Below are 23059 nucleotides of genomic sequence, written 5' to 3' on the forward strand. Positions count from 1 at the left end.
TTTAAGAGCTCTTGAATGTAAAGTGCAATACAACTCAAAATTTTAAGCAACAACAAGCCTAGACTCTAGATACCACATGATGTGAATGTAACAACAAGAATACATGATTCTTTGACATTCTTAGGAGCAACTTGAGCTGGTTTTGAAAAGGAACTTTACTTAGAATTGGATCAATGTTCTAATTCAAGAACTCACCAAGACTTTGCACCCAACCAAGGCTCATATGGAAGTCCATATATTGTCAAATGGAATCAAACAACAAAGATGAAGAACAAGAAAGGTAAACCGAACAGAAATGTAATGCTAAGCTACTGAACCGAACAGAACCAAGGAAACAAAGCTGGAACTACAAATTCTAAAGGTACAAATGAAGGAAAAACACTAGAAATTAAGAACTACCAAATGAAAATTGAAGAAAAGGAAGAAGGAGCACTTATAGAATGAAACTTGCTGGATTTGAGATTTGGAAGAACAAATCACGCCACTTGGAGCCTTGATCCAAGATAAGTGAAGGAGTGCCGCCACTTGAAGCTCACCATTGCTCACAAGATAAGGCAAAGGAAGAAGAAGACTCAAGACTCACAATTTCTCTCTAAATTTGAGTATAGTCTCTCTACTATAAAATCCAAATCTGATTTGTACAAGGGCAGCACCTTTATTTATAGCCTATAAGGTGCTGAAATGCAAACCCAAATGTGCCTCAAATGAGCATCAAATTCGGTGCCAACTAGTGCATGAAGGAAGTGTGACTTCCCTTCCTAGTTTGGCACCTCCTAACTCCCCCTAGCCTCCCTTACTACTTACACCTTTTTATTACATCCGCACCCCTATTCTATAAAAGAAATAAGAAGAGCCATCTTATTATACTCTTGTCCCAAAGCTCTTGCCATGCTCCTAGTGATTCATTGGGCTTGGGCCCCTTGTTGGGCTTGGACCCCTTGTTGGGCTTGGGCCCCTTGTTGGGCTTGGGCTTCATGGGCTTGAGCATCCTCTACTTGGTTTCCATCACTGGTGCCTCAACATCAATTCCTAGGAAAGATCAAGTTCTAGTCTCCAGATCCACCTCGATAACAGCTACTCCTGAGATTATATCGGTTGCTCAACCAATCCAACAGGTTCATCCTCCTCGAGCTTTGTTTCAAGCTCCAAATCCCAATAATTCCCTTACCTACTGAGTTGCCTCTATCGAGATTTATCTATCATGGGAAGACCAGGCCACTAACCCATGTTGATTATGTCTCCACTTTGGAAGCGAGGTCAAAATCAATGTGGCATATAAATTTAAGTGTGAATCAAGTCCGACATTTGGATGGTTTTCCCAACCCGTATGATATCGAGCTCCTCAACGTTGTTGATCCCTTTGGGACTTTGGACTTCGTCGAGGTGATGATGGCGCGAAGCATGGCTATTGTGTACCACTAGAAGAACTTGTTGGCCAAGAGCTCAAATAGCATAAATAAATTATTGTAAATTAACCAACTGACAAATTATTATAAATGAATTTAATTTTATTTATCCAAGAAAAAAGAATTACAAGATTATAATTTTAACTGAAATAAATAAAGTAATGTTTCATGTGCAAGACAACTAAATCGACATTGTTAATGAGCAGATGTTCAATTTCTCTTATTATTGTTCGACGAATTTTTCTTGGGATCTATGTCAACTTCATTTTTTACTTGTCTTCCAACAATAATGTGTATTCCATCAATTATTAATATTTTTGTGACTAGTAACTTTATTTTAATGACTTGATTTTTTTAAAAAAAATACTAAAATAAAATCTTCTAACAATGATAAAAGGGGTAGTAGGTATATGTGGTTTGGATACCATGATACTCGTACTCACCCCATTAACAAGTAGGTAGTTAGAAAACCTATACACATTACCCGCTAGTATCCATTGTGGATATTCATTTAGTATCCATTACAAAATTTGTCCATGGATATTTGTGGGTATGAATTATTTTCCATCACTACACTTAATTGATATTGCAAATTTATTAACATGCCTTTTTTGGTATGACTTTCTCCATGAGTGCAATTTCACGGAGCTTACTCTTTATATTAACTTTTCTAGCAATGTCAACCTCTTTACATTGATTCAAGATCACATCAAATTCTCGTTGAATAGATAAATATGTGGATTTCATATCACTTGAAATATCAAAAAAGCTTAATCATGTCCATATGTTGTGCACTTAATCTAGTGGTATGCTACCAACACCATATACAACTAAGTGATAAGCACAAGGAAGACCATGATACAACCACAACATACGTTATTAGACTCAATGTACCTTACTCTATCATTTTTTTTCACAATATGTTGTAATGCATATTTGACACAAAAACCTTGTAATTTTTTGTATGTTGTGATGTTAAGCACATGTCAGACCACACAACTCTTATGAAATAAAGTTTTAGTTACATATGTTGCAAAGTTATCATGTTAATAGAATCCCAACAAAAACATAATTCTCCCCTAGATGTATGAAACATCATATTAAGACACTGTAATTTTTATACTAGTTCACTCTTTTTCAAGAGTTACATCTAGTTAGTTAACTACACCAGTTAAGCTCACACTAAACACCCTATTCAACATAACAGTTGCAATCTACCCAAAAATCAAAATACAAGAAAATATCACATTATGTTTAATAGATTAAAACTTCAAAATAATATGTCGATTTCACGTATTAGTAAAATACACAAATTGAATTATAGTTTCAATCTGTTAAAACAAGTTGATACTTATGATTTCAACATGTTAGAAAATCACTTAAACAGATTGAAAGAACTTTGCCATAACTACAACAGGTTCTAACTATTTTTAACAAAATAACTCGACATTTCAACCTGTTACAGTACTTACTACAGTTCAAAAGAACTTCAACCAATAACACTTTAAATTTAACGAATTTAAACCATTTTAACTAGTTTAAATTATCTCTTTACCAAGTTTAGTTCTTACTACTTTCTTTAGTAATATGTAAGGATCACTTTAACATCAAGAAAAAATAATACAAATAAATGACACACACAACAAAAATATAAGGTCTTCATTTCTTCACGAGAGTTGAATTCATCAAATACAATTTGGAACAAGCTTCAATTCCAACACTACTAAGCACCAAAAATGCTTGGATGGTCTACTCAAACCTTCAATTGCACAAAACACTATTAAATATTCAAATGATATAATTCACATTCAATACTTAAATTTATTTTCTTATTTCTTATTTCTTATGATCAAAATTTTATAGACTTCACAAATGATATACTATCATTAGACCATCTAGTAAGATGTAAACCATCTAAGGTCTCATAACAACAATATCTAAAGTAAGAACATCTTATACTTGTTAACAAATTTATCACATAAAAAATCATCAACTTCTCTTTATGTATTAATCTACCAACATGTGGATTATCTACTAACATCGTGAATAGTTATATTTTTTATTTATAAAAAATTTAATTTAAATAATAAAATATTCATATTTTATCTTAGTTAAATTACTTCTATTCTTAAAGTCCTTACAATAAAGTATATGTGAAAAAATCACTTATTAACTTTAGTATTTTATTATTTATAATATTTAAATTAAATATTATTTAAAAGGATTGAAACCAATTTTACTAAAACTAACTAGGTTGCTTCTTCCTGCCCTTCTATAGGTTCTTGTGACACCCCCAATAAGTTTTATAATTTAAAAAATGCCTTTTTGTAAAAAATTTAAAATGTTTGGAGGTTTAGTTATGGTGGTGTGTTTTATGTATATTATGAATGTTTGTGTATCTTCTAAATTAGGAAATTCATAACTTGTTCTTGATCCCGTAAAATATTTCAGATTAGCCAATTCGTAATGCAAATTTATATTCTGGATTACATAATTTGAAATGTGTTTTTTTAAAGAATATATTATGGATTATATAATTCAAAAGTTAATTTATGATCTTGGAGTGTTTCCATATTGGTGGAATTTGGAAGCAATATTTTGAAAAAACACATTTTGGATTACATAATTTGGATGTTTTTCCCAAATTCAAAAAAGACTTTCGTATTATGTAATCTGGAATCTTTTCCCGAAGTCAAAAGGGACTTGCATATTATGTAATATAGAATATGTTTTTCAAAATATAGCTTCCAAATTCTACAAATTCAGAAAACACTCACAGATCCTAAGTTGACTTTCAGACTACGTAATCCATAAATTTTTAAATCTTAAAAAAAATGACTAGCATAAGCAACAATGAGTAACCTGTGCAATAGAAAAGTGAAATACATAAAATGAACTCTCCTTTTTGACTTGTTTTCCTCATATAACACTATTTTTCCTTTTATTTCCTCATCTAACACCCTTTTTGTTTTTATTTTCCTATCTAGTATCATTTTTTTCCATGGTTTCATTTTGTATTTTCGAAAAACAAAATGTCCTCTTAGAATTTGGTTTATGAGGATGGTGTTTTTATAATTTTTTTATTTCTTTGTCTAGAGTGAATGGAAAAGAAAAAAATAAATATAAAATAGAATAAAAATAAATTTAAGAACCAATATAATAAAATAAAATAATTTTTAAAAGGAATTAATAAATTAAAAAAAATTGATAATTTTAATTTTGGATGCATTAAAAAAATAAATGTATTGGCTGTAAAAAAAATATTTTTAATGTTTAAAATAGTTAAAAATATAATTATTGAAGAAAATATTAAATAAATGACTATCTATAATTTATTTTTCTTTTTATATTTAACATATACTACATCGTTTTTATAATTAACAACAATTCACAACTAATAAACATCATGAAAACATTTAAAAACAATTCACATTTATGATATTTAAATCTTATGTATTGACTTTTTTCCACCTTTAACTAATATATAAATTATATTTTAATTTGTATTCGCCACACATTTCATTTCTCTTTATAATTTCTTATATTTATTTATAATTAAATATGATTATATAATATTTGTTATTATAATTTATGACTTATATTTATGTATAATTCATTATTTACATAATCTTTCAATTTAAGTATATTTTTTTCTTAATTTTTATTTAAAATTTATAAATTTATTATTTATTATTTATTAAACCTAATAATAAATTTATTCACTTAATTTTTTTTTTTACATAATTTTTATTTATAATTTTTTAAACCATTCAATTAATATTTTTTTTATAAAATATCCAAACAATTTTATTTAATTTTTTCTATTATTTATTTTAATATTTTTTTTAACAAACAAAAGATACGAACATTTAATTTGGTACCAACATTATAATTTTTTCATCTAAATTTTATTATGAAAATATATTATAATTTATTCTCCACAATTCAAATTTACTATAAAAATATAAAAAAACAAAATAATGTTACAATTTTACATTTATTTTTCCATAATATTTACTTACATCAAAATACTTATAAAATATTTTATTTCATTCTCTTTTTATTAATATTTTTTAATAAATTTATATATACATATATATATATATTTTTTTTAAATTTCAAATTTTCTTCTATTTCAATTTTATAAATATTTAAATTCACTACAATTTTATAAATATTTAAATTCACTACAATTTTATAAATATTTAAAATTTATTCTCTCCATTTTTAATTAAAATTTTCAAACATTTTTTACTTAAAAAAGTTTTTAAAAAATATTTTATTTTATTGGTTTTTAAATATATATTTCTTTTATTTTATATTTTTCTTTTCTTTTTCATTCAAACTATAAAAAAATTCTAAAACACCATCATCTGAAACGAATCTTAAGAGGGTTTTTTTGCAAAATAAAAAATAAAAGCATTTTGATAGAGAAATAAAAATAAAAAAGATGTTAAATAAAAAAAATGCTAAATAGAAAAATAAAAATAAAAATAGTATTATATGATAAAAGATATCCTCTTTTTCACCATAAAACCACAAAAAAGGGACTGTCATGTGCTCACAAACTGTGTAAAGAAACAAAAAAAAAACCTTCAAAGAATATAAAATAAGGTGTTGAGGGTGACTGGGTAACGCACTCAGAGAAAACAAAAGAAGAAGGAATAAGGCGAAAAATGTAGATAGGATTTTAAGATTTATTTATTTTTTAACAAAATGATAATTTCTAATTTAATATAGGATTGTAATGGATAAAGTTTTAGAATTTATTTATTTTTTAACTTAAAGGATAAAATGATAATTATACATTTAACATGAGGTTGTGCGAGCATATATCGACTTACGGGAAGAAGCAGACAACTAACTATTTATTTATTGATAAATAAAATCAACTTTTATGAAAATGTGTGAAAAAATTTAAAGAATCTTATTCGTGAAATACAGTTATTTTTAAAATAATGTACCTTCTCTCTCATTTATTTTGGTTAGATTAGAAGCGAAGTCAGAGTGTGACCGATGATTACCAAACAAAAATCCAAAGCCGATAAAATCATCAGTGTCTGCTTGTAATCTTCGAACACTACAGATGGGAGTGTCTCTGAAGAGCTTGCTGCATCACCGCTGTGCATGATCACCGAGTGGGAGGTGTTCCATCTTCCATTTTCTCAGACAAATAAAAAAATTAATATTTTTTCAGCTTTTCTTTGGCGTCTGAAGAGGTTTTCCCTTCATGGGTGAAGCCACCATTCCTCATTTTCAGCAACTAATGGCGAAAAAATTGCTCTTTTTGTTGACCCTTTTGGAAATACTCCTCTGTGGACAATCCAAGTTTATGGTCTACAACACATCACAGGGCATAGTCCCTGGCAAGCTCAATGTTCATCTGGTAGCTCATACCCATGATGATGTTGGTTGGTTGAAGACCGTTGATCAGTACTATGTTGGTTCTAACAATTCAATTCAGGTGTTCATTTATTTTTCTTTCTTTGGCTAAATTTGTGAACAATTTTGTCTGAGGATTGCAAGTTGATGGTCTTGTTTGTTATGTTGCATTGTGCAGGGGGCTTGTGTGGAAAATGTGTTGGACTCTATGGTGCATGCGCTGCTGGCTGACAAGAATAGAAAGTTTATCTATGTTGAGATGGTAACTTGGCTGTTTTTTTATCCCTTGCTGTCTTGAGTTTCCTTTGTTGGATCAAAGTGCTGCTTGTGCCAAGAGGAAATCTTGAAGTTGCTTTTTTGGGCTAAAAGTAGTGATGTGATGTTCCAAGATACAATACGGCAAAACATTTTGTTTCCTTTTTGTAGTTCATCTCTTCTTTTGTATTTTTTTTTTTCTACCAAATGTCATGTTTTATATTTAGAATAACAGATTAATGTTGCTTCTACGGCAAGCTTGATTGACCTAAGACTGTTAATGCTTGTGACATTGACAAATAGGAATATTAAGAAAATGAGGAAAACAAATATTTTTGAAAATATGGACTACTGTTAAGGTTTCTTTAAATGCTAATGTGAAATGCTATCTCTTGGGATCATCTCGGTAAGGCTGTGTGATAGGGCTTACTAGCTTATGAAGTTGGTAGATAGGAATATCGAGAAAATTTGATGATTTGTCTTACATGCTACGTTCAATTCCATATATATTTGAATTTATTCCACATTTCCTCTTTTTTTCCTACCCTGTCAATGTTTATATCTTGAACGTAGCATGTAACTATAGGTTCATTTTACGTGTTGGCTGTTTCTTATTAATTCTTTCATTTTCATTAATGCAGGCATTTTTCAAGCGATGGTGGAGAGATCAAAGTGAAGCTGTTCAGGATGTTGTTAAGAAACTTGTTAGTTCGGGTCAACTAGAGTTCATGTAAATACATTTCTGACTACCGATTTCACTGTGATTAATAACAAAGTCATTCTTCAATTGTGAAATGAAAGCCATCTTTCACTGTGAAAACAAAGTGGTTCAGAATTCGTTTGTGAGGGTTCCAATAACTACGGGCGATTATCTCTCCATTATTGTATTCTTCAATCGTCTTTTATTTGGGTATTGATGCTATTTCTCTCCTTTATTTTCTCCTTGTTACAGAAATGGTGCCATGTCTATGCATGACGAGGCAGTTACACATTACATAGACATGATTGATCAGACTGCACTTGGACACCAATTTCTGAAAGAGGAATTTGGTGTGACTCCTAGAATTGGTTGGCAAATTGATCCTTTTGGACATTCTGCTGTGCAGGCTTACCTGTTGGGAGCTGAAGTATGCCATATATCTTCAAGCAATGAATCTTGTCATGACTAATGAATATATTTGGAAAAAGATAGCTGTCAGAAGTAATATTTTCTGTGTGGGGTGTCAATTGGCTCTATTGTGTATGCAGGTTGGCTTTGACTCACTTTTTTTTGGTCGGATAGATTACCAAGATAGGGCTAAGCGCAAAAAGGAGAAGAGTCTTGAGGTTATCTGGCAGGGTAGCAAGAGCCTTGGCTCTTCTTCCCAGGTGAATATCAAGAAATATTTTTTCTCTTTAAATATTTTATGGTTGTCTTGGTATTTATATGATTGCTTTCTCTTACATTAAATGTTTCTTTTAATTATGCTGTGTATCCTTGTTTCCTTTGTGTTCTTCCAGATCTTTGCTGGAGCGTTCCCTGAAAACTATGAGCCACCTTCAGGATTTTACTTTGAAGTTAATGATAACTCACCAATAGTTCAAGTAATATTATAGGAACTTGTTAATTTTGTTATCAGTTAACTATTTCTCTGTTCTGCTAAATTTTGCTTACTTCTTCTTACTGAAGGATAACATGGAATTATTTGATTACAATGTCCAAGAACGAGTGAACGACTTTGTTGCAGCTGCATTATCACAGGTAAGTTGAGTGTGTTTATCTTCAAACTTCTGAAAAAGATATTTGACTTTTGTGATACAAGAACATGTTTAGAAATTACAAACTGAATTGAGTAATTGAGAAGGAGAGAGAATGATATGCAGGGATATCTATCCTAAATTAGTTCCTATTTACGACAGATATGGTAGGAAATTATTAGAGTTCAAAGAAGGAAAACAAATCTTTAGAGATGTCAGAGTATTTTTTTACTGTCATTGGCTTTTGATGCAATCAATACATATGCATATCAGTTCATAGACCTAATTAAGTGTGCCAGCTGGAAGCTAAATAATTCAGCTGTTTAACCAACCAAGACAGTTGTAGCCTATGATGCTTAGATATGTATTGTATCTAATATGATGATTCGTCTCATCTTGAGAAATATAGGATACGATATGTTCAGATACGTTTGGTGTATATGTGCATATATATAATTCACAAAATAAAATAAATGCTACTGTATTCTTTTGAAAAGCTGTACTAAAATTGAAAATCATTACTACATATTATCCAAATTGAACATACTAGACTAAAATGTATATATGAACTTGAGGTCACAAATTATAGTTTTAAACACTGTTATATTATATACTCTCAATCCCAAAGAAATAAGATAATATATCCTTCAACCGAGACTATTTGTTCTGGTCTTGGTATTCACGTATCGTGTCCTTTAAATTGTTATGCATATTTGTGCCTCATATTCACATATCTGTATTTTATTTATTTATTGACACTGTATCTACTTTAATAGAAGATTGAACTCCAAGAAAAACAGAAAACAACCCAAAACAATAGTTGCTTTATCCTGAAATATACCCCTGGAAGCCACCAAGCTAGGTAGGTGTACCTTTGGCTGCTTCATCTATGTTATATTTCAACCAAGAAGAAGGAGGTGGCTTCTACAAAACTGGAATAATCATGGGAGCTTAACCAGGCTTAATATCAATGATAAAATACTTATGAATACAAAAAGGGATGCAATGACCAGCCTGTTGAATGAAACAAATTTTAGCTTAACCCACTGCTTGAATGACCAGCCTTACCAACTTGCTCCAATTTCCATCATTGGTTTTCAAAAGGGATGCAATGGTAGGAAAAACCAGATTAATCTGTAACCAAGAACTCAACCAAGACCATAATTTTTAAGCAAATGGACAAAACAGTTAAAGTTGATATTAATATGTAATAATCTGTCAGATTTTCTTATAGTTGGTGCTTTTAAAAGATGTTTCCTACCTTCTTTAATGGAAATCCATCTCAACCAGACTGACATGTTCTTAGCATGAAACTTGAATGTGAACTTTAATCCTTCTATTGAGTTTTTTGAACTAGTGGGGACATTAGTTTCTTTTATTCAGTATCTCATCTTAATCGCTGTCATACACTGTTTTATTTTCAGGCAAACATAACTCGAACAAATCATATAATGTGGACAATGGGAACTGATTTTAAGTATCAATATGCACATACATGGTTCCGGCAGCTGGACAAACTCATTCATTATGTAAACAAGGTAACTTACTCACATACATGAATTGATTTGTTTGTGTTTTAACTCGTGATTTGACTTCATGTCTTTATTCTTGGTGTTATTATGAACTCTGATTGTTAAAAGTTTGTTAACTTTAGGATGGACGTGTTAATGCTCTGTACTCTACACCATCCATATATACTGATGCAAAATATGCTACAAACGAGTACTGGCCAATCAAGACTGATGATTTCTTCCCGTGAGTTTAATATCAAACTGTTTCATAATCTTTTTGCTTGATTATTGTGTTTTTGTAAGATGTTTCACCTCATATATGCATGAACAAAATACCAGTTATGCAGATCGTGCAAACGGTTACTGGACAGGATACTTTACCAGTAGACCAGCTATCAAACGCTATGTCAGATTAATGAGTGGCTATTACTTGGTAAGATTTGTAAATTTATAGTTTACAAGGTAATCATTGTCTTTAGTCCACTGGTGTTTGGATATTTACGTTCTACAAATAAATTATTAGGCTGCAAGACAACTAGAATTTTTTAGAGGGAGAATGAATTCAGGGCCAAATACAGACTCATTAGCTGATGCTTTAGCAATTGCTCAACACCATGATGCAGTCACAGGCACAGAAAAGCAGCATGTTGCCAATGATTATTCTAAACGATTGGCAATAGGCTACAGGGAGGTGCAGTTATATCATCTCTCTCTTCAAGTTATTGTGTATAACCTTTTGTTAATTTATCATCTAGTGGCATATTGCTTTTGTGCAGGCAGAGGAACTGGTTTCATCATCGCTGGCTTGCTTGGTTGAGTCACCATTGCTTTCTAGATGTCAAAACCCAGTTCCAAAGTTTCAACAAGTAAAAGATCTAGAATCTTTTTAAGTTTGTGCACAATTTTTATTATTTGCTGAAATGACTTACTTCTGCCTTGTCTTAATTTTTTTTTTTAAAAATTTAGCTATTGATAAATGATTTCTTATTCTTAATTATTCCTTAACTCGATAGTAAATTATCATTTGGTTTATTTCATGTCAAACCTAATTTTTGTTTATTTTTAATTGTGAAAAAACAGGAAAAACATAAAAGAGAGGGTTGAATCGTGTTTTAAGGATTCTTTGAAATTTTTCACAAATATTGTCTGTCGATAGTTTTAAATAACAAACAATCTGGGTTCATTTTTAAATCCAGATTTCGTCTGATAGAATGTATCTGATGCAACTTCAAACTTCTAATAAAATTACTTACATAAGTAGTTTTTCAATCTTAGTTTTAGCATTTTCTAGAGTTAGGAGAGATAATAACATGTAAAGTAAAAGAGATAAGGGGAGAGAAGAATTACACACTATATTTTATATTGGTTCGTCTATCTCAACTTAACAAACTACATCAAATTCTCAATCAACAAATTGAGTTACACTAAGCAGATAATGCTACGAATTACAATCGAGTATCTCGTAGCCTCTATTGGCTAACCTATTGAGTATTCTTTCAACAAGTCATTCCTAGTTCAACTGAGTACTCTTTCAACAAGCTACTCTTGGCTTATTCTTTCAGGAAGCCACTTTGGGCTCAACCAAGTTTTCTTCCAGGAAGCCACTCTTGGCTTAATCAAGTATTCTTTTAGGAAGCCACTCTTGGCTCAATGAAGTATTCTTTCCACAAGTCACTCCTAGCTTAACGAGTATTCTTTAGGATCGTAGAACTCATGGCTAACCCCTTCAGTATTCTTTCCACAAGCAACTTCTGGTTCAACAAGTATTCTTTGGGTCATAGCTACCCATGGCTAACCCCTTGAGTATTTTTTCCACAAGCCACTCTTGGCTCAACGAATATTGTTTGTCAAACAACCACTCCTAGCTAAGAGGTTATGTGAGGGTATGCTAAAAAAATCATTGGTTTCGCCTACCAGGGAGGGATTGTGTCTTTCAACGTGTACAAGGTTTAAGAGCTCTCTCCTAGTTTTCTAGATGAACACTTATAGTGTCTTCTATGAAGCTTTGTGAGACAAAATCTGAGCAACGTTTCAGCACAGTGCAACTTCTTTGTCGTGCTTTGTCGTGTTTCTTCTTCTTGATAGGTAGATTTATGTAGGCACATGATGAAGGTAGCCGTTGCAAATCCAGTTATGGCCGTTGAGCAACTTCAACACACTTGAATGAATGTCCTTTCTGCGTCTCATGAACTTGATAGTGGACTATGCATTAAATGCACTCCATCCAACTTTAAATGCTCTTTCTTCTTACACAACATCTTGGATAGTTGACGATACTTATCTCCTTAGGCAGCGTAGCCTTTTGCACTAAACTATGGTAAAAGTGCACACCTTATAGGGCAAATAGCTGGGTCAGAGTTGATAAGCACTTGTGTTAGGTTGTTATTGAAGAAAGAAGCTTTAGTTCTTTATCCAAGAGATTACTTGATGTGACTTGTGCTCAAACGAATCTCTTTGGCAAACAAAAGCAACAGACATTTCCTGCATAGAATAAAAGTATAGATATTCGAGAAGTATGAGGTTAGCTTAAACTATACATGTATCACTTGAGCATATAAATGCCTTATTAGACGTAAAGAGAAGACTGCACAATGTTGTATTGTTTGATAGACAAAACACTTATGTCTTACATGATCTGTTGTTGAACAAAGCATTCGTCTTACTGCGATGCATGACCATGTTTTTATGCTTTCTTGTATTTAAGCACTTAATCAAAATCACAAGTGTTGGATTTTTCCTAACATTAATGTGTCTTCATCTTCACTGCATCATCTTAACAAGAAAATGTTATCATGTTTCTTATATTAAGCATTTCGACTTATAAGGGAGATTTTCTTCACAATAGTATTATTTTTTTATATAAGAAGAAACATATAGAGACAAAGATAATTATATAACAGAGCTAAAGAATATTAAGAAATTATCCTTAAAAAAGAGAAAAGGAAAGTATACATCAGGACCAAAATCTAGTAAAGCTACCCATTTGAAAAATAGGCATTTGCTTTACACTATGTGGAAGTAAAACACCTAGTACTATCCCAAAGAAACTGCTTATCTGAAGATTTTTCCTAAATGAATGCAAGAGCTTAGCCCCACCCAAATGTAGCAATTAGTATATTGCACTGTGCCACAAAACATTGACTTCTTTACTTCCAAAACCAGTGATGCTGGTAAGTGAGAATTGGTCTGAGGATTTAGGACACACCAAAAGTTCTGCAAATCCGAAAAAATAATTCCATGAAGCTGTAGCAGCAGAACAAAACAAGAAGTAAAGAACAGACTGAGGTAGCTATTCTATTTTATCATCTAATCCTGGTAACCAATTGATGGTAGTACCAGAAAAGCATAATTACAGAAATGAAAGTAAAACATGGTGTTTGAGAGACTCTGCACTCTCCCCTTGCTGACTTCTATTATTTTCCTAGCTTTTCTTCATCTCCCTTACTCCTTTCCCATAGCTATTCGGGTCGACTTCCTTCCTATTCCATATCAAATCACTCAATTATTTTCTTATATAAATCACTCAATCCCCCCTGATTGCTGCACATGGAATCTATTACATTAATCATTTCATGTGATTTCCCTCTGTCATTTCCTAATTTAGACCCTATTAACAGGTGGAGCATATGTATCACGAGTCAAGCTTGTTACAAATCATATATTTAACACTCCCCTCAAGTTGAAGCATATGTATTATTTGAGTCAGCTTGTTACAAATGTCGTCAATAAAAACCCTTTGAGAGACTTAGTGACCAAAAATGCTAGAGGACACAACAATTATTGAAGAGAAAAAAAAATGCTTGGAGAACACAATGGCTTCTGGATAGCAAAAATATTCTTAAGCGTGATGCCTGCAGGGAGCAAAAAATGCTCAGAAGGCATGAAGGCTGCTAGAGAGGAAAAGACTACCTGGAGAGTGCAGTGGCTACCAAAAAGAAAAAATGGTCAAAGGGTGTAGTGGCTGCAGTAGAGCAAAAGTGCTCAAAGGACATGGTGGCTACCGAATAGGAAAAAAATGTTCAAAGAGCACAACAGCTGCAAAAGAGCAAAAATGGTTAGAGGCCACAATAGCTGTTGGAGAAAAAAAAACTCAGAGGATATGGCAACTTCCAAAGAGAAAGAAAAAATGCTCAAAGAACATGGAAGTTGTGGTCGCATTGCAAGGCAATGCTAGTGGTGGCTTTTGTTGGCCAGAAAAAGTCGCCAGTGGTAAAGAGTAAAACGTGGCAGAAAAAACATAAACTGGAATTTCTAAAAGAAAATTTTACCTATGAGGAGTGGGCCCATTCGGAAAGCACAAACTAGGATTCCCTTTTAGACTCTTAATGCCATGTTTAATGTCAGAGTGACAAAGTAAGGGTCAATGCGTCTAGGCAAAAAGTCATGCATGACCTAACATCAAATTAGTGACAAAATAGGTCATGGAAGATGGTACTGCTCCAACACCATGTTGACAAGAGAGAAATTGAGAAGGTATATGATGGATTTCGTGTTTGGTGTAGACACATGAGTATTCTTATTTATAATGAAGAGATAAGGAATAAAATCAATAATTAATATAATAGTGAGAAATATTTGTTAAGATATTTCCCTATTGACGAAATCAAATCATATCATATTTCTCTATTTAATGAAAATCAAATCATATCTTTAACATGTTAATGACTAATGTCTATTGTTATATTTTGATATAGTTCAATTCGCCTTATTATATAATAACATTTGAGCTATATGTCCGTCTTTATCTCAAAAAGATTATAATAACTAGTGCTTTAGATATGATAGTTAGCAAACCAATATTTTCTGAAGGAATATACAGAATGTTGTAAAATTAGCATTTAATTTTGATACGGATAGTCTTTTATTATCATATCCAAGTTCAAGTTTGTCACATTTCTATATACCTTTTTCCTTTTTCATATTTTACAGTGTCCACTTTTGAACATAAGTTATTGTCCAGCATCAGAAGTTGATCTGGTTCAAGGGAAGAATTTGGTAAAATTTATCACATGTTTGTTCTCCTTTCACGTTATATTGTTTTATATTTATTTCTTAAATTCTATCTTCTCACAAGTTTTTTCCATGCTTAGGTCATTCTGGTCTACAACTCTCTTGGTTGGTGGAGGAATGAAGTGATTCGATTTCCGGTGAATGATGTCACCCTAGTATTTTTTTATTGTTCTAAATTCAATATATGGTGGTGCATAGAGCAATTGAAACTAATATAATGAAAATAATCATAATCTTTATCTTTTTTATTCTTTCAGTGGTCTTCAATCATGAAATATTAATATATCTTCAGTATGATGTAATAGCTGTAATAAATAAAATCTGTTGGAAAGTTCTTAGAGAAACTGATGTGATAATTTATTATTTCTATCTGTGTAAAGCTGAATACAAGAGGGAGCATTTATAATGGCTACCCTTAAAGCAAAAAGACTAAAAAACCCAAAACAGATTCACCAAAAGGATCAGCTGGAAATAATAAACCACGGGAAAAAATGTAACAGAAAGATACATAGAGAGAAAAGAATATCTTTCTTATTCTTTTATTCTAATATATCCTAATAAAAGTTAGTTGTAAAATACACCAATTAACTATGTTAGTTATCAAAAAGCTGACATAGTTGTCAAATGAGTTGACATAATTAGTTACCAACTAAGTATATATGTTGGGAAGTTTGATATCATCTGCCTAAAATCATGGAGTGAAGCTTATATAACTATTAGACAACTTGATAACAATTAGTTTTAAGTTAAAATCGGACATAGTATCAAAGCTTATAGCTTATCTTGGTAATTTCCCATTTTGGTAGGCTGGTCTGGTTTGACAGGCATCTATAGAGGGGTGATTTATTTATATGTTGGCAACTGCACTTAGCCCAAATTGGTTAAGTTGAAATCTGACAATATATAGCCAACAAAGCCTGCTGGTGCATTTGACTAACTTTCTAACAGAATTTTAGTTATGGCAGCTATTATGATGTTAAAGGTTATTTGGGATTGGTTTTAATGTAATGTACTGAATATTTTTAGTATTTGCTAAGACAGGCTAGTAACATAAGATCTATTTAACTATTATAGTACCTACTCCTTGTGGTGTGTGTGTGTGTATAGATGCAACTAATGTATGTCTTATTGATGCAACCATCTTCAGGTTACTGAGGCCAATGTTATAGTTCAGAACTCTGATGGTAAAGAAATAGAATCTCAACTTCTTCCTCAAGCTGAGAAATATTTAGACTTGAGAAACTACTATGTAAAGGCATATGTGGGACGAGCTCCACCCAAGTCACCCAAGTATTGGCTTGCATTTACAGTTTCTGTACCACCACTTGGTTTTAGCACCTACACTGTCTCAACTGCAAAAAAAACAGGTTCGAATATAGATTGCTTTGGTATTTTAATTTACTAGAGTTTATTCATTCCATGCTCATAACAAATAAATGATTTCTGTTTGTTTTCAGGATCCACTAGATCATCAGTAGCTACATATAAAAGTAGTGAAAAGTCTAAATTTGAAGTTGGTAAAGGAAATTTGAAGCTTAAATTTTCTACTGATCAAGAGAAGTGTACCAATTATGTTAATACAAGAGACAAGGTTTGTGATACTTCACTTTGCACTACGTGATTCCCTTTTAATTAGAAACCCTTTATCTGTGCAGCCATGCCTGTGTGTTTGTGATGTTCTCTTTCCTTTTTTCATGTTTTCAAATTTTCTCTAGCTTCGAATTTTACATGAATAGAAAATTGTAAAATCAAGGAAGTAAAACTTTATTAACAATGTTATTTTTTGACATTGAAGGTTGCGGAACAGGTTGAACTAAGTTACCTTTACTATTCTGGATACAATGGAACCAATCAAAAGGATCCGCAGGTGGATAAACATTTTGACTATAGATATCAATGTCATCCGGTTAAATATGTTATCAATCTCTTTATATATAGAAATGTTCACTTTTAGTTCGAAAGGTTGTCTCCTTTTGTTCCCTTGTTTATGAAAATATGGACCATACAAGACACATTTCCGCAAAGGAGGGACCAAAGAGAGGACAGTTTTTTCAGGAATTAAGAGTGAACATAATCCTATTTGCAAAGGCTAAAATAAAATCATATTTATCCTCCATGTCTCCCGCAATCCGACTATGGATATAACTTTGTAATTTAATTCACCTTGCAGAATTCCGGGGCCTATATCTTCCGTCCAAATGGCACATATCAAATAAACCATGAAAAAAAGGTTTGAAAGCCTTTCTGATATATTTTAACCCAACAAACAAATTTCCATAACAATTTTCACATTCACTTGAATTCAGGTTCCATTGACTGTTTTGAATGGACCGGTACTAGATGAAGTTCATCAACAAATCAATCCATGGATATATCAGGTGTTTTGCTTGTTACATCTTTACAGCTTCTTCATATTAGTTTCACTTTAATAATAACAAACTTCTTTCCCATTTAACTACATGAAATTGTCACACATAATTGTTAACCTTTTGACAATCTCAATATGCTAATTTTTCTCATATAGCATTTTAAGTCAAATAGATTAACAATACAATTGATTTTGGTATAGTTTGCCTTCTATATGATTAATTTTTGGCTTGATATTTTAGGTGCAACAGTTCTTGATATTTGTGAATTACTTTAGTGTTCTTTTACTTTAAGTAAACAAAAGAGTAAATTAAGCTTAGGGTGTGCCCTGTGTGCCATCTTGGTAATTATTTCAGTCTCGAGTGTTGCAAAATAATTAATGAATTTTGCCATATAGCCTGGAGACAGTCTTACCCATCTACCCAAACTCTTAATAAAGTAGGTCCTCCACTTCATGAATAAGGTATAGTAAAGTGGAACCAATCCCATTATCAGTATCTTTTCAACTCCAGTTTCTATTTGGCCCAGTTCCTATTTTTTTTCCTATAATTATAATAATTATAGTAATAAATGTTGAGAAATGAGACTTTTTATCCTCTTATCTGACATTATAAATTAATGTGCTTTAAATATGTCCGCAGATTACCAGACTATACAAAGGAAAAGAGCATGTTGAAGTGGAGTTTATCGTAAGCTTTAAAAATAACTCTTTTTTATATTTACATTGGGGATACAATCTTGTCTGACAGTTTGATTTCCTTTGCTTTCTTGTATATAATGTGATACATATTGAGATATATTCTCTTATAAGGATTTTATGTAGATAACGTTGGAAACTTATTTGAACTTATTTTATGTGGAATATCAGGTTGGCCCTATACCGATTGAAGATGGAACCGGTAAAGAAATTGCCACTCAGATTTCAACTACTATGGAAACCAACAAAACATTTTACACAGATTCTAACGGGCGTGATTTTATCAAAAGGGTATACAGCTCTGACTCATGTTCCTTGTAATAATACTACATCTAAGTAATTTAGATCATACATAATTGTTGGCACTAGATGCTACCTTGCTTACCTTTCATTATTGTCTTTTGTTTAAATTGTTGGGTTTAAGGTGTAGAGAGAGGGAATGGAGAAAACAAAGATTGCTGCTTATAATCCCAATTAAGAAAGGAAACAGATCATAAAATATTACAGAACATGGAAACTGAGAAAATAAAGAATTTAATCCTTAGAGATATTTTTTAAAGATAATCTAAAATATTCTGAAGAAATAATATTGATAAAGATACTCTGCAAGATGACCCTTAATTGTGGGAGTCTAAGAGAGGAGATACAAGGGAACCCAGCAGGAAATAAAATAACTGATTAGGTTATTTCTAAAACTGATATTGACTTGATGTGATATGTTCTCAGATACTCAAATATTCTAAAAGATGTGATATTGATATTGTAAGATATTTCCACATCTTTCTATTTCCAGATGCTGGGTTTTGTTGCAAAATATAATTCTCTCATGCAAGTCAAGAAATGGAAACAACTTATGTTTTGATTTGATCATAAATTTGTCAATGGCATATAAAAATATCTGTAAAAAAATTCTGTTTTCTTTTTATTCTGTTGTAAAGTAAATCTGTGGAATTCATCCCACTGCAGATACGTGATTACAGAACTGACTGGGACCTGGAAGTGAACCAACCCGCTGCTGGAAATTATTACCCTGTATGTGAACTTGTATACAACATTTCTGTTATATTCATCATTGGTGTTCAAGACCTAATTTCCCTCTTACTTGCCTGGAGGGATGTTATGCTGAAACTGTTATGCATGCAAACTGTTGGTTGTTCTTGTATGATAAAATATGAAACTTCTAATAATAGACTGCATTTTTGAACTTATTCAACTTGTTGATATCATTGTTTTTCATGAGCTTATTAAGCCAGACACATGCAAATCCTCTTTAGAATTGATTGCAGAAATGTATGCCCAACCACACTTCAGAATTCAGACTTCTTTCTTTATCCTTCAGATTAATCTTGGGATATACATGGAGGATAATAAAACCGAATTCTCAGTTTTGGTGGACAGAGCTATTGGAGGATCCAGCTTACAAGATGGACAAATAGAGTTGATGCTCCACAGGTATGTATTATTCTGAAGATGGTTCTTTAAATAGATTGATATTATACTGGAGTGTGGGATTTATGCTAGAAATAAAAACAAGATGCAGCAAAACATACAGAATTAAAACTAATAAGAAGAAAATCTCAATAAATGCTACTAAATTTATTGGTATTATGAAGGAAATATGCAATTGATTTAAAAGTATTTGGCATTCAGATGAACAAAAAAGCATCCATCATGGTATGCTGTTTTTACATTTTGAAGTTTTCATAAATTTCCACCTGCACCTGTCTTATGTATTGGTGACTTAGTGTGGGAGACAAGGGTCTACTTAGTGGGGATATGCAATGGTAAAGAGACCGTCATTACTTTTGATTGCTTCCACCACCTCCCACCCCTCACCCCTGCAGCCAGCAGCAGATGTCTTTCTTTTGATGGTGTCTATTTTCACTCTTTGATTCTGTCACTGTATTTTTTTTTCATTTTTAAAGGATTAACCAAATTTCTTTTTTCTCATAAACAGGAGATTACTACTTGATGATTCAAGAGGTGTTGCAGAGGCTCTAAATGAAACAGATTGTGTTGGTGGTGATTGCAGGGGTCTAACTGTAAGAATTTCATGCATACTTTTGATGTTATTTAGTTGTTATATTTGTTTCTTTTGTTCATGTTAGATGAGTATTTTGGTTATATATTCTCACTTGATCAGCTGACAATTGCTCTCTAATTGGTCTTAATGCCGATGGCAGAAAAAGGTTTGACAAATCAATGTCAATCCACTTTTCCTGAAGCTGATGAAAATGCCAATGTCATAATTTCTCATTTAGAAATGTTTAATTGGTATGTAACTGAGAAAGAAATATGTCAATTTTCAATTGCTTTTAGAAAAAGGATTTATTCCCAATGTTATCATTAAATTATGCCCACCCAATTTTTTTAACACTCTACAGTTTTGGCTGTTAGTGTATTTGGTTAGAGCAGTTTTCCTGCTTTTTTGTCTAATGTCATGCATGGAAAACGTCCCTGATGTGTGATTTAGATTTCTGTAACTAGGAATATGTAACTAACAACCTACCTTGTAGGTCCAAGGGAAATATTACTACAGAATAAACCCCTCAGGCGAGGGTGCTAAGTGGCGTCGTACTTTTGGCCAGGAAATATATTCTCCACTTCTCTTAGCCTTTGCTGAAAAGGTGAAATTCAATAGTGGAAACAAAGAAGTAGTTCTTGGAAATATATCTACTTTTTATTTGATAAATTTTGAATATTTATAATTATATCATGTATCAGGTACTAAGGGTCTATTTCATTGTGCAGGATGAGAAAGATGACTGGATGAATTCCCATGTATTAACATTTTCAGGAATAGATTCTTCTTACGCATTGCCTGATAATATCGCTATTATAACTTTGCAGGTATATATGTCTTCAACTTAAAGGGATTCCCTTATCCCCAATAGTATTAGTTCAGTAACAAGTGAATTTACAGGGCCAATACAATGATGGTATTAAAACTTTGTTTTATTTGTATTATATGTGAGGCACATATGTTATTAGCCAATAACCAATAGCTACCAATTGTTATTAGCCAATATTCTAAGCAGTGATGTATAACACATAACACCTTACCCTACTTAAATGATCTATTTTCCTTCTAGATAGATCTTCAATTTTGCAACCTCCTGGTTCCTAACAATATATGAAATCTGTTATGTTGAAATCCTTTGGCTTGTAATTTATATATTTTCTTGGATTTTCCAGGAACTTGAAGATGGGAAGATTCTTCTTCGGTTAGCACATCTATATGAGGTTTCCACTTCATCTTATGGAGTATTTCTCTCGTGTTTTTCATTGACTTGAGATTTGAAACGAGAAGTTGTTATGTTTTTTTGCTGCCATTGCTCTTGTTTGTATGTTAATTTCATGATTTTGCTAGAATGAAGTGTAAGCCTTGGCATTGAAAATAAAGTGCACCAATTATTACATGAATGAAGGGAATGCATTTTTTTCTTCTAAAATAATAATTGCAGTTTTGTTGGAATAAATCAGTGAACCTCTTAGTGTTGGAGAAAATCGTTCTCAAACTCTTTTGTATAGTGATGGATTCCTGCCATTGTGATTGTTTGGCAACTAAATAAATACATCATGGTTGTTACTTATGAAGTTTAAGGTCATTAGATTATTCATTGTCTTTTTCTACTGTAATTTGCTTCATGCTTTGATCCCTCATTCTCTTGGCCCATCAAACTAATGCACAGATTGAAGAAGACAAGGATCTCTCTGTAATGGCAACTGTGGAGCTGAAAAAGCTTTTCCCTGGGAGGAAGGTAAGTGATAGTTTTGATGAGAGTAGAGAAATTTTTTTCACACTTTTTTATCTTTTTTTCTAACTCAAGTTCTTTCCTTGAAAACTAGATCAAAGAGGTAAAGGAGATGAGCTTATCTGCCAATCAAGAAAGAACAGAGATGGAGAAAAAAAGACTTAATTGGAAAGTAGAAGGTTCTTCTGGAAATAGACATGTTTCAAGGGGAGGACCAGTTGATCCAAAAGAGCTGAAGGTGGAGCTTTCCCCAATGGAAATCCGCACTTTTATCATTTCTTTTGATGGTGTGTCAGACCAACTTTTTTATTCAATGTAGAGCAAAATCACTATTCCAAGTCCTTGCTTTTGAACAAGTATATTGGTATGTTTCAAATACTAGTATGTTTTTGCATAACACCATACCTATTTCTTTCATACTCTTATTTGTAGTTTTCACATAACATGCTTATCGTCCACTAATCATTCCTAAGTTCTGCGTGTGCATCATATTTTAAAATTGATTCATCAATTTAAATATTCGAAAAATTGTAGAGAACTTTTTTAATTTTTAGTCTAACATGCTATGCCATGACATGAATTTAATAAATAAACAAATTGTGTTGATTGTTATCACGAAAACACAAATATGTTAGTTAATCGTTATAATCACATAGTTCAGTTAGCTTTTGGAAGTAAAGTTATCCACTGTTCGATGTCAAAAAATAAACTATAAAACAATTTATTTTAGTTTTTAAAAGAATTCCAAGTATTTAATCTAAATTCAATATAACTCAATAATTATTTGATGGAGTTCAATTAAGTGTGGTAGGTGTAAGGGGTTTTATGAATATAAATAAGAGACTTTAAGATAATTGAAGAATTATATTTTCTTATTTCAAGTTATAAGTTTATGTTAGATATAAAAAATTATAGTACATAATTGGATATAAATATTGT

General features: G+C 31.8%; 1 protein-coding gene across 1 annotated transcript; it reads left to right on the forward strand.

Moving 5' to 3' along the window:
• The first annotated feature begins 6303 nt into the window (after positions 1-6303).
• Positions 6304-22537, forward strand: LOC137813607 (probable alpha-mannosidase At5g13980). The gene is made up of 29 exons (XM_068615958.1): positions 6304-6870; positions 6967-7050; positions 7685-7773; positions 7996-8170; positions 8292-8411; positions 8544-8627; positions 8713-8784; positions 10205-10318; positions 10435-10535; positions 10631-10724; positions 10815-10982; positions 11068-11157; positions 15221-15286; positions 15382-15438; positions 16449-16668; positions 16759-16892; positions 17097-17168; positions 17472-17531; positions 17608-17679; positions 18310-18357; positions 18537-18656; positions 19332-19397; positions 19705-19817; positions 20323-20407; positions 20882-20992; positions 21117-21215; positions 21561-21608; positions 22058-22126; positions 22215-22537. The coding sequence occupies exons 1-29, from the start codon at positions 6637-6639 to the stop codon at positions 22437-22439; spliced, it is 3090 nt and encodes a 1029-aa protein (XP_068472059.1). The 5' UTR covers positions 6304-6636; the 3' UTR covers positions 22440-22537.
• Positions 22538-23059: the final 522 nt, after the last annotated feature.

Source organism: Phaseolus vulgaris, chromosome 1, assembly GCF_000499845.2.
Source record: "Phaseolus vulgaris cultivar G19833 chromosome 1, P. vulgaris v2.0, whole genome shotgun sequence".
In the NCBI taxonomy this organism is placed as follows: domain Eukaryota; kingdom Viridiplantae; phylum Streptophyta; class Magnoliopsida; order Fabales; family Fabaceae; genus Phaseolus; species Phaseolus vulgaris.

What these genes read in the sequence shown, in the direction of transcription:
- LOC137813607 (XM_068615958.1), top strand. Translation starts at nt 6,637, where the DNA reads ATGGGTGAAGCCACCATTCCTCATTTTCAGCAACTAATGGCGAAAAAA. An exon ending in CAGTTCCAAAGTTTCAACAA is followed by an intron (nt 11,158 to 15,220) that starts GTAAAAGATCTA and finishes CATATTTTACAG; the next exon opens with TGTCCACTTTTGAACATAAG. An exon ending in ATGTTGAAGTGGAGTTTATC is followed by an intron (nt 18,358 to 18,536) that starts GTAAGCTTTAAA and finishes GTGGAATATCAG; the next exon opens with GTTGGCCCTATACCGATTGA.